Raw genomic sequence first — 13,311 nt, forward strand, 5'->3', positions numbered from 1 at the left:
TTTTCGATTTATGTTGCGGATATGCCTAACTGTATTGAACATTGTAAATTACAACAATATGCTGATGATTCTCAAATATACATGCCATTAAATTTTTTTAATTTTAATATTTCTGAGCAAAAAATTAAATCGGATATACTAACATAGTTAATTTTTCCAATGAGCATAACTTAAAAATTAACCCTGCTAAATCTAACATCATTTTATATGGCTGTAAGTCAGGAATTCGGAGACACTTATATGAAAGTATAAATATTGAGATTAATGGAGAAAAAATTCCAGTTGTCAATGAAGTGAAAATATTAGGGTTGACTTTAGATTCTAACTTTTGTTTTAAGACACAAGAAGATTAAGAACAAATTAAATATAGGCTATATGCGTCTTAGAAATCTGTACAGATTTAAAAATGTCTTAAAGAGTAAAACCAAATATTATCTCTGCAATAGCCTCATTCTCTCCTTACTCGACTACGGTGATATCGTATATTCTAATTCTATAACATCTGAGCTTTCTAGATCTATACAAAAATTGCAAAATAGCTGTAAAAGATTTTCTTATAGCGCTGCCTATCGGGAGCATATCACACCTTATTTAAACATAAATTCTATTTTAAATATGGAAAGGAGAAGAAAATTACACATATATGCCTTTATATATAAAATAATAAAGTCGGGTCAACCCCCTTATTTAAATAAGTTATTTACTACTCTCTCGCATTTACACAATACTCGTAATGTTGGAAATTTTAGGATACCTCAACATAGAACAAGTAACTTCCACAAGTCATTTTCGGTTGTCGGAGTTACAATGTGGAATAACTTGCCAAATGATATTAAAGATTTGTCATTTAATAAATTTTACACCAAGGTTAAGCAAATTCTTCTCGACTCCCAACGATATGCCTAGTAGTATGACTAGTAGTAGATACATAGTAGTATAAACTGCAAAATCAACTAAGACCAAAGATAAGCTGGCCTGTCCAATCTTTCCTTTGTGGTTCTTTTTTGTCTATTCTTGTTACCTTCCGTCGCATGCCAGCCAAATTGCCTTGCCATTTTTTGTTTCTACCCTTTTTAGTTTTAGTTTTGTTCTTTTTTAGGTTAATTAGGATTTTTTTTTGTGTTTATTTATAATGTTTTCAAGGCCTGTTTCACGCAAATTGCGCTATCGGTTTTATATAATCGCGAAGCAGTTCCTTTTACCAAAAATTGTCAATTTTATTTTCTCATGTAGCTAATTATATTTATAACTATTTTTTTGTTAATAAACTTTTTTGACTTTGACTTTGACATGCATAGATTCAAAAATTTCACCGTAAAAAAGCTCATGATTCATAAAACTCATATTGCTCTGCAAGTGGTTAGATATTTTGACACCCTCATAAAATATTGATCTACGAGTAATAGTAAATGTAAAAATGGAAAGAATTAAATCATTTACTTGTCAGGTCAAATATTTAATGTATTTTTATTGAAATCTACATATGTTGGTTCTTGAATAAAACGTTTCTATTATGTAAATACCATTTGCTTTCCGAATGTCCATTAAAAACAATATATCCTTCTTTAGCTGTAAAAGCTTCCCAGAACACCCCACCCCCACCACCAATAGTAATAAACAGCATGGTGGCGAGCCCACAACCTGGCTATCAAGTGCTGGGTTATCAAATGGCTAACCCCACCAATCAAACCAAAATATCCAAAATCCAGGTAAACTTCTTTCACTGTATACCTCAAAGGACATTCAGATCACAAATCTCTCCTATTCAGGTGGCAAAAAACTTGCAAGCTCCACCTCCCCCAGTGACCACATCAGTTCCGACCACTCCAGTAAACCGAACCTCCAGGACGATGAGAGGGAAAGCGACACCACAAACCGCGACTAGATCTACCGCCTCTGCTACCCCAGTGGCCACAAGATCGGCCGCTTCTTCCCCGGTAGCCACTAGAACCGCTACTTTGACACCGGTAGCGACAAGATCAACTGCTGCTACCCCCGTAGCAACAAGATCGGCAGCAGCAGCTACACCGGTTGCAACCAGATCGGCCGCGGCCACACCGGTCGCAACTAGATCCGCAGTTGCTTCACCTGTGGGAACTAGATCGGCAGTTGCTTCATCTGTGGGAACTAGATCGGCTGCTAATGCGACGGTTGCAACTAGATCGGCCGCCGCAGCCGCTACGCCTCCGGTCGGCACTAGATCTGCTGCTCCTGTAACTGCTAGGGCGGCTGCGGCCATTACGCCCGTGGCAACTAGGTCGGGGGCGAGTGCAGTGGCTGTTGCCACTAGATCTGCCGGAACTAAACGACCGGCTGTTACTCCGCCGCCTCCTGTGGCGCCACCAGCAACTAGGTCTAGAGGAAGTGTAAGTATTGTCAAAGTCAAAAAGTAGTTTTACTTGTAACTAACAAACTAATGTTGTGTGTATCTCTTAATTCTTAATTTCTAATCTATGTTTATTTCTAAGTTAGTCAGTACACAAAGCACATTTATTGATGGATGAAACATACATAGAATTCCATTCAAAGATGAAAGAAAAAAAGAAAATGTGCTATATTATGTAAGAATAATCTTGTGTACAAGCATCCTACAAGCTAAAAAACAAAACAAAAATACAATTTCAAAAATTGACAAAACAATGAACAAATTTAAACACAAGAAGACTAAACTTTTTGAACATACTTGAATTAAAGATAACTAAATAAAACAATCAAATACTAAATAAAGGTAAACTTGTTGACAAAACTAGAGAAGAAAAAAGGAAAAAAAAAAGCTTTCAACATGTCCAAGGTTAAAACCTATCATTAAAAAAGTCATCCAGGTTATAATATGCCTTAGCCAATAAAAGCGCTTTTAATTCTCTTTTAAATTTCTTAACATCCGATATATGTCTAACACATAGAGGAACATGATTGTAAATTTTTTTAATTATGTAAATTAATGAGTTTTTGGTAAGGAAAGACGTAGGAATAGGTAGGGGAACATCATTTACATGACGAGTAAAATGGCCAGTGTCAGAGGATAGTTTGGGAATTTTGTGAATAAGAGTAGCTGTTTCTAAGATAAAGAGTGAGAAAAGAGTTAGGATTTTTTCAGAAATGAAGAGGGGTTTGCAAGAATCTCTTAACTTAGCAGAATACAGGTGTCTAACTGCTTTTTTTTTGAATAACAAAGACAATGTTAAGAAGCCCCTTATTGGTTAAACCCCAAAAAGGCAAGCCATACCGAATATGAGATTCAATAAGTGAATAGTACACTGAACGTGGAACCACCCCTCCCAGCTCTTGTTTTGCCATTCTTACTGCAAAACATCTAGAAGATAATTTCCCAGCTAAATGTAAAATATGATCTTCAAACCGAAGGCGACCATCAATGGTAATTCCTAGGAACTTGCAGCACTCTTTATTCTGACCTGACATCGCACTTAAACCCCATAATAGACGTCTTACTTACATTAAACCCCACCCTGATAAAATCTGAAGGTCTTCAAGGATACATCTTAATATAATCAGAATTTTTATGGCTCCATAGTATGGTGGTATCATCAGCAAACTGAACCACCTTGCCCTGTAGTTTCAATGAACTCAAGTAATCCACATACAGTAAAAATAATAGTGGTCCCAACATGATGAAATAAAAAAAGCTGCTTTCATTTGAAAAAATGAAGTTGATGGTCGTAATTTATTTTTGAGCAAGCCTGTATATACAAACTTCACGTACAAAAATGCGCAACTTGAAATAAAAATCGACGGGTCCGAGCGTTTTTTTTTCGAACACATCCCCGAATTTTAAATGAATTTAGACATAACTTTTGGGATGCACATTTTATCAAATAACACAAAAAACATTTGAACAAAACTACAAAAAACAAAGCATCATACATGCATTCAAACCTATTAATTAATTGAGGGAGTCGTTTCGGAAATATTTCTGCAAGGAATAATATGCAGTATATATGTATTTGGGGTTGATCAATTAGAAGGACTACAATAACAAAGTTATTAATTTTTTAAGACCAAATGAGTTTTATTAAATTAACAAAAACCCTCTTTCTTCTCTTATAACTGCACTCAAAAAACTTGTGTGCGTGGTCTCCATTTATATCTCAGTTTAAACAATACCCGAATAGCTTAATTCCTCCAACGCTTCTATGCCAAACGCATTGTCCTATTAGACCAGTTAGTTTTAATTTTATATCATTACATTTCATTTCGGTTTCTCAAAGTTCTAAGCTCATAAATAATATAATATTAGATCATTTTGTTCCAAAAGCCTACTTTTTTCTTAGGCATCAATGATATTTAATAATACTTAAAAAAGGTTTAACACATGAGTGAACCACAACTTTTGATACACCGTTAAATTCCCCCCAATTATTCAAGGTACTTTCCTTTTTTGAGAACAGGATTGCTTGTGTTTTACCAGAATTAATAAAAAGTTAGTTTTTGTCAGCCCAATTAGAGTTTCTCTGTAAGTCAGCATTAATTAAATCTAAGGCTTCAGGCAGGCAACTAACCAATGATGGCAGATAAATTTGTAAATCATCTGCAGACGTGTGATACATGCAGTAAATTACTTTATGAATTAAGTCAGCCACAAATTTCAGCTCAGTCAGCTTTATTGCCTGTTGCCTGTTTTGAAGTTAGCTTTTAAACCGCCCATTTGCGTCAATATTGTAGTGCCTTAGTTTTGCCATTAAGAGTTCTGTATTGAGAGTATCAAAGGCTTTTGTCCTATCTATCAAAACAGAGGGACAACATTGTTCAGTATCCAGAGCAATATCTATTGTTATTTTTAGAAGAGCTGTCGTACAGCTATAATTTGGTTTTAAAGCCAGATTGAATTTTGGGATAATGTTTCTGCTTAATAAATAATCCAGCAATTGTATGTTCAATAAAAAATAGGGACAAAATGAAAAGAAAATTGAATAAAAATTATAGTTTGGAAAAAGAACAACAATATAAAACATACAGAAACTCATTTTACTACTAAAGGAAATGACATAATAAAAAAAAATAATAACAAAGAATTTTCAAATAACAAAGACATGGCAAACTTTTGTAATCAGTATTTTATAGACGTAGGAGTAAATATGCAGAACCAAATAAAAAAACCAAAAAAACAATTCAAAATTAATCATAACAGTGTATCTTCAATGTTTCTAAAACCAACTAATAGGAATGAAATAATTAAACATATTTTTTCGTTAAAAAACAATTCCGCGCCTGGGATAGATACTATTAGCTCAAAATTTATAAAAAAATTTCATATTTACCTTATTGAACCATTGGTTCACATTATCAACCTAATATTTAAAACAGGAACAGTACCTACTCAATTTAAAGTATCAATAATCACTCCAATATATAAATCAGGTGATAAATGTGAAATAGGTAACTATCGTCCTATAAGTGTGATCAATAATTTTTCCAAGCTCTTCGAAAAATGTTTGAAAGATAGACTTATTGACTATTTACAAAAAAAAAAACATATTAACACAAAATCAGTTTGATTTCATTCGCGAATTAACAAAGCGAGTGAATCAGGCTTTTGATGGTGATAGAAAGTGTTTGGCAGTGTTTCTGGATCTAGCAAGGGCCTTTGACACTGTACCGCATGAGCTTTTGCTAGATACTTTAAGACCTTATGGTATTAGAGGTCGAGTGTCAAGGGTCTTTGAAAGTTACTTGGGGGACAGAAAACAGTCTTTAAAAATAAATAATGAGATTAGTGAACCATCTTATATAAAAATTTGAATTCCACAAGGAACATTTATTGGACCTATACTTTTTATAACTTATATTAACGCTCTTACCAATCTTAAAATTCATGATGGGTCACTGATATCATATGCAGATGACACGGTTGCGGTGTTTCACGGAATTTCTTGGGGAGACACAAAAAAAACTGCAGAACTTGTCAAGAACTGGCTGGATTCTTTTAAATTAAGTCTCAATAGTCAAAAAACAAACTATATTGCATTTTCTATAACAGCTGCTAATCGCCCCAGCTTTCAACAAATTAGACTTGAATCAATTGATATCAAGGAAGTTTCATTTACTAAATATCTGGGTATCATTGTGGATAAACATTTAAAATGGGACCAACACATTCTAAAATTAACACAAAACATCCGTAAACTTATTTATCGATATCATATTTTGAGAAATATTTTAAATGAAAAATTACTAATTTTAATTTATAAATCCTTGGTTGAGTCGTTGTTAAGGTATGGGGGGATGGTCTGGGGAGGTCTATACAAGAATTGTTTAAAACAACTTAATGTAGTACAAAACTTTATTTTAAAAGTTATATACAAAAAACAAAGAAGATTTCCTACACAACAGTTATATTCTGAAGAAATTTTTAATATACGCTCAATTTACATATTGTCAACATGCATTTATACACATAAATCAGAAAAAATCAAGAATTATGTTAGTCATTCCTACACAACCAGAAATAATATAAACAGACACCTAAAAGTACCAAACATAAAAAAGCTATAGGGCAACGATTTTTAGGATACTTGTCCCCGAAATTTTATAACATCTTACCAAACAGCGTAAAAAATATAAATAATATTAAAAACTTTAGTAAGGTCTGTAGAAAATTTATTTATTCAAATATAGATAAATTAAATTTTTTTAAAATAGTTTTGGGAAGGGAAGCTTTATTGGAGAATTTTTGTTTAGTTGTAGATTATGGTTAGTTATATTTTATATTATTACCAAAATTTTGTGATTTCTCATAACAAACAGATGTTACAACATCTAGGTGTATGTTAAAAACAAAAATGACTGAACTATTATTATTGAGTGTAATTAAGTTAAAAAGTTTGTTATAATATAACCAAAATGATTAATAAATTTGAATTTGAATTTGAATTGACCTTTTACAATTTTCTCAATTAGTTTAGATAAAGTTGGCAAAATACTAATTGGTCTTAATTCATTAATATTGCTTGGATTGTTCACTTTAGATACAATACAATACAATACAATATATTACGGAAATTTTCACAAATACACAATCCAATTTATAGACACAACTTAAAAGTTATAATATAATTCATAGTACTAACTATAGATATTTTAGCAATAATTAATGTGATTCTTATTTTCCATATTATCTCAATTAAATAATGAATCTATTAGAATGAAACGAAAAATTTTACTAGACCACAAATTAGGCCTGTGTTCCTGAAAATTTTTCATTTCCTACATTGATACAAAAAAAAATGTGTTTATTTCCTTTGTAAATAAATAAATATGTTATTCTACTATAAGGAGGCGACAGCGTTACTTTTAATACTGTTTATTGTTTTATAAACTTCATTTTCAGAGACTAGTTTAAAATGAAACGGCTACCCATCGATTGAGGAATTACGAAATGTATCCAAATTATCTGGATCAAACTCTAATTAAGGCACATTATTCAGAAAATGATTATTAACAAGTGTTGGCTCCCTTAGATTGGGAGGAATTTCTGCAGGTGCATTGTTATTGACTTTCCAATTAGAGATTTTTTCCAAAAGTCCTTAGTTTTATGTGGTCCTCGACACTTGTTAATTTCATGAGGATAATATGCCTTTTTTTCTGCTTTTACTGCCACATTTACATAATTTTTATGATCGACGTATGACTCCATTTATACAAGTTGTTAGGATATTTCGGTTCTTGCTCTTCTGAATCTCCCTACAATGTTCATTGATACTTGTAGAAAATCTTCTTCCAGCCTGTACAATGAAAAATGCATTCTCACTCGAGCAAACTATCTGACAGACTCCTGATTTTGGTTCTGGGGGAGCTGATAACAAATGATCTCAAGATATGTTTAGTTTGCGTAACTTGTGCCAATTTTAAAGTTCAGTTGATTTTAGTGTGTGTCCGAAAAATGTTAGAATTTATAAACCAGAATTATGTAAAATAAAGAAGTGGAGGGACACTGTGACAGTTTTATTTTACCTTGATCTATGACTCCACTGCTAGTATTGGCTATTTGTTCAACATGTTGGTTGTTGTTTGTTAAGCCTCGGCATTATTTTAATTAACACGTTTAATAGACATGTTTTTAATTAATTTAGACCGTAACCGCTTCCACTTCTTTGCCCAAACCGACCGAAAGTAGCGTAGAGGGCGGTCTACTAACCGGAACAAATATTAAACCGAAAGCCGTGGTGGATTTAACAGCGGACGATGGAAGACCTCTGCCGGACAGTAAAGAGGTGTCTTTCAATAAACTTCAAGGGAAAACTTTCCCGTCGTTGGTGGTGGTGGCTCGACCACAGCTCAGAGTAGAAAACGTTAATTCAGACCGTGCCAAACTGGATTCGAAGGTCAAGTCTGTTTTGATGTGCGTTCCAGCAAAGTTTACTGAGTGGTAAGTAGTTGAAAATGCTTTATAATTATTTTAACTGACTTAACATTTTTACTGTTATTTTTTCCCAATAATAATAATAATCTTGAGTTTAGTTGTGGGATGGGATCGAAGGAATAAAAACAAACGTCACTTTATGTACTGGCCAACGTTTCGCAATAATTTTATTGCTTCATCAGGGCCCTAAAGTAACAAAAAAGACACAATAAAAAAGGATCATTATACATAAACAAAATTTAACTTTTTGGGGCTATGTTGATGCCACCAAAAAAGAAAAAAAAACAGAAAAACAAAAAAAAAAAAAAAAAAAAACAACAAAATCTTAGATTTGAAATAAAAAAATTACATTACACAACAAAAAAAAATGATAAAATTGCTTACATAACAGTGTGATTTTGCTTGTCATAAAAAATCATGTTTACAGGAACACAGGTAACATAGAATATATAAAATATTGTTTTTTTAACAAAAACGGTTTAAATTGATGGGTTGTATCACAGACAGTTGCTCTAAAATTGATTCTACGGTGTACAATAATAATTTAGCATCTAGCCAGAAAACCGGGTATGCGAGAACACAATAGACGCATTCTTTTTAGTGATAAGAACCAAAACAGTCCCAAAAGTTTACATTTTGATTTGATCTATTAGATTAAAATAAGAGGAACTTAGATTGTCTATATCCGTTCTTTTATTTACCGCATTATTATGTTTTTTTATGTTTATCATTTCGGCTAGAAGTCTCTTTTTAAAAAGCTGCTGTTGGCCCATAATTGTAGTCTTGCCAAAATTAAAATTGTGTCCTGTATTCATTTTGTGCTCAGCTAAAGCAGTAGGGTGTTGTGTAATTTTTTTATTTCAAATCTAAGATTTTATTGTTTTTTTTTTTTGTTTTTCTGTTTTTTTTCTTTTTTGGTGGCATCAACATAGCCCCAAAAAGTTAAATTTTGTTTATGTATAATGATCCTTTTTTATTGTGTCTTTTTTGTTACCTTAGGGCCCTGATGAAGCAATAAAATTATTGCGAAACGTTGGCCAGTACATAAAGTGACGTTTGTTTTTATTCCTTCGATCCCATCCCACAACTAAACTCAAGATTTCAAACCTATAGGATCGCAACTAGAATTTATTGAATAATAATAATTATAATAATAACATCTATTAATCCATAAAACAGTACGGGATTGAAAAAAAAATGTGGATTTAAAAGCCATTTCCTCAGCATTCTAACAACAACTAAGTTAGAGGCTGTTCAGGCTAGAAAAAAAAATGTTGATGATAAATCTTGAATCTAAAACGAAGTTACAAACTTTTGTTTTTATTTTATAGAAATATGGGGTAGCCCAGGCAGTATTTTACCAGAAAGCTTTGCACCGTTAATATTTAATTCCAGAATGTATAATTTATCTGTGAAAGTGATGTGTATTTTAATTTTATTTACCTATAGGTTATACTGCCCTGCTTAGGCAAGTTGTCCTAATTGCTAAATAGTAGTTTTGAATGTATTTGTATGCACTTTTTTTACTTATTTAATCCGAATATTTTTTTTTCTGAAACATATGGTAAAAAAATAACACTATACGTCAATTTTGGGTTAGGTTTATTAACTCTCTTTATTCTCCAAAATATTTGTAGTTAGGGCAATTTAAACTACAGAAAAATACAAAATCCTAAGCTCACATATCACAAGTGAAAAACAAATAATAGCAACTCTAGAGCCTAAAACAACTTAAACAAAAATAGATGACAAGGTACATATACAGGGTGTTGGGTTCATTATTTGCTAAATTGAATTAAAAACTTAAAGAAGAAGATATTTTTTCAGCCAATTAAATTTGCCAAATGATGCACCAAACACCCTGTAATTTTTAAAATTATTCATTTTCAGTTCATGTCGCCAGAATCATCAATTATTGAAATCGGTAGATTTTCCCAAAATAAAAGCCTGTTTGGTGGTATATGATCCTTAAATTTACTGATTAAATTATTTTTTCTAATTAAATTAATTCCCTTAAGAGCATTTCTTTGTTTTGGCGTGGTTAGCTCATATTTGCAAAACTTAGCCAAAAATATACTGTCCAACTGCTTAAGTTCATCACAAAATTTTTCTTTATAATATAAAAATTTACAACCTCTTTCAAAATTTATTTGAATTTTTTTTTTAATAAACGCGTCATTAAGTTTCTATAGCTTCTGCTTTGAAGTATAATCAGTAAAAGTAAAAAAATTATTTGTTACTCAATAAAGACACAAGTGTTAATTTAGGGTTATGTACAATCATTTTGGCGGGAAGTCTGTCAACCATAAAAATAATGGTCATGCTAGGCAGATTTGTCCTTTGTCAAGCAGGTAAGACATTGAACCTTAAGATATCAGTTATTTTGCTAAAGAAATATATCCTATATGTACAGATAGGACTTTTTCTTCAGTTCAGAATCCTTGCAGTTTTTGCAGTTAGGCCAAAATGAATAGTACTATTTCGGGTATGTCAAATACACATCATAGCATTTTCTCGTTTAGTAAGCCTAAACATTATTGCCATTTACGTGCAAAACCGTCTTAACTTTAAAAAGCATTTTTTTCAGTTAGGACAACTTGCCTTAGCAGGGCAGTATAGGTGGCTTGTAATTATAAACATACCTAGATTAATCAACTTAAAAAGGATTCTAGATTGGGTGGTACCCAGTATAGGTTAGATTTCTAAGTTCTTTGTCAACTGTATTGTGATCCCTGGTCTTCGTTATTTTCAGTCCTCGTTATTCTTAGGAGGAACACTGAATGCCTAGAACCGATAGTTTTTCATCTTTAATTTTATATACACTGTTTACATCTCTATTTATACTAGTTCTAAAGCGTACATACCATAGAAAGGCCTCCTAAAAGAAGGGATATGACTTGTTGTGCAATAAGCATGATAAACTATGTTACAGTTTCCCATAGTTTTCTCGAAAAGCCCGGTTTTCTTGGGCACGTGTGGTCGACACTTGTTCCCCTGTTTTCACCTTAAATACCCGCGTTTGCGGACTGTAATCATGTTTGTTTACCATATAATATCTCCTCTTGTTCATTCATACCGTTTTCGCGATGAAAAACTCAATTTCCTTAATTTTTTTGACCCGACTGCTAATCCCGAAGATGGTTCCTAAAAATTCGCGTTGCTTAATTCCTGACGTGGATATAAAAGGCGTTGACAGAACCTGAACCAGGTTAACCTGAAAAACATCACTTCATTCCCATTTTCTTCTAATTTTCAGACTGAAGTACGGATATACAGTGCATTTTTTTATCTCGGGTCATAGGGTTTTACGTGTAATATGTTCAACCCCATGTCAGAACCTGTTCTATTTAATCGATAGGATTGAAACTTGGAACAAGTGAAGTTTAAGTTAATAGACTTTAAAAAATCCCATTATTTTACAAAAAAATTTGCGAGAAACCTATTTAAAATACGTTTTTCTGATGAAAAAGTTTACTTTTTCTGCACCTCGTAACCTTCATTACCTTTACACTTCAAAGCAGGTAGACAAACATCTGACAGTGATACAAAATAATTTCCTCAAAATCTCAAAAATATATTTTCAAAAATGAACAATAAACAAATAAAACCTTTCAAATAAATGGTTCAAAGTGACCTCCAAATTGAGCCAAACAAAAGCCCAGACAGTTGTAGAAATGTCTTTTAACATTTAGGAGCTGCCGGGGAGTAATGGTACGCGAAGCCTCGATAATTCTATTACGAAGTTCTTCGATATTGTTGGGTCTGCCTCTAACAATATCAAACACTTTCGATGATAGATAGCCCCAATAAAAGTTATCTAAAGGCGAAAGATCGGGGCTTCGCGCCGGCCATTTAGATGGCCCAAAACGTCCAAACAAGCATTCAAAAACTCGGTAACAGTTCATGTTGAAAAATTATGCGGCCATTTTGAACAGCGTTTCCTAATGCCGGGAATGACCTGCACCTGAAGTAATTCTAAATATTTTGCAGTATTCAGGCTACCCTCTATGAAAAATGGTCCAATTATTCGATCTCCAAGAATTCCTGTCCACACGTTAAGTTTCTGTCTTGTTTGGGTATGCGTTTCCTGGATGACGTGAGGATTTTCTCGCGCCCATATTCGAGTATTTTGTTTGTTGACTGTACCATTTGTACAGAAAGTACTTTCGTCTGAAAATAGTATTTTGTTTGTAATTGTGGGGTCGTTGTTAAATCGTCCCATCCACTGTTCATAAAACTGCATTCTAAGAAAATAATCATTAGGCAAGAGTTCTTGAACATTTCATTAAAAGATGTGTATTTTTCTTTTCTGATTGCCTTATAGCAACTACTCCTACTTTTTCCGGTAACTTCAGCAAACTGAGTAAGACTATTTATTGGATTTTCTTCAACGGCCAAGCATACCTCCATTTTAAATTCTTCGTCTACTACAGTTTCGGTTCTTTTTCGTTTTAAGTGAGAACTGGCGATGCATCCAATCGTAATAAATTTTTCATGAAACCGTTGATCTAAACGGCACGGGACGGTTAGGATAAGACACGGCAAAATATTCTACCACTTCTTGCGCCGACATTCCTTTAATGTAGTTTGAAACCATCTCAATACGTTCCTCCGTAGTGTAAATCGACATTTTAAAGAGTTTTTGAACAATTTCAATAGAGCAATTTAAAAATTATTTTGTGTCACTGTCAGATATTTGTCTACCTGCTTTGAAGTGTAAAGGTAATGAAGGTTACGAGGTGCAGAAAAAGCAAACTTTTTCATCAGAAAAACGTATTTTAAATAGGTTTCTCGCAATTTTTTTTGCAAAATAATGGGATTTTTTAAAGTCTGTTAACTTAAACTTCACTTGTTCCAAGTTTCAATCCTATTGATTAAATAGAACAGGTTCTAACATGGGGTTGAAAATATTACACGTAAAACCCTATGACCCG

At 32.7% G+C, this 13,311-nt stretch overlaps 1 protein-coding gene across 1 annotated transcript in view; it reads left to right on the forward strand.

The window, feature by feature from the left end:
• Positions 1-13,311, forward strand: part of LOC126743575 (uncharacterized) — a 46,859-nt gene that overhangs the window by 4,079 nt on the left and 29,469 nt on the right. Inside the window, exons 7-9 of the mRNA XM_050450725.1 lie at positions 1,570-1,709; positions 1,770-2,366; positions 8,088-8,383. Of these exons, the coding sequence (XP_050306682.1) occupies positions 1,570-1,709; positions 1,770-2,366; positions 8,088-8,383 (1,033 nt within the window). The remainder of the gene's footprint in view (positions 1-1,569; positions 1,710-1,769; positions 2,367-8,087; positions 8,384-13,311) is intronic.

Source organism: Anthonomus grandis, chromosome 13 (assembly GCF_022605725.1).
Source record: "Anthonomus grandis grandis chromosome 13, icAntGran1.3, whole genome shotgun sequence".
Lineage (NCBI taxonomy): Eukaryota > Metazoa > Arthropoda > Insecta > Coleoptera > Curculionidae > Anthonomus > Anthonomus grandis.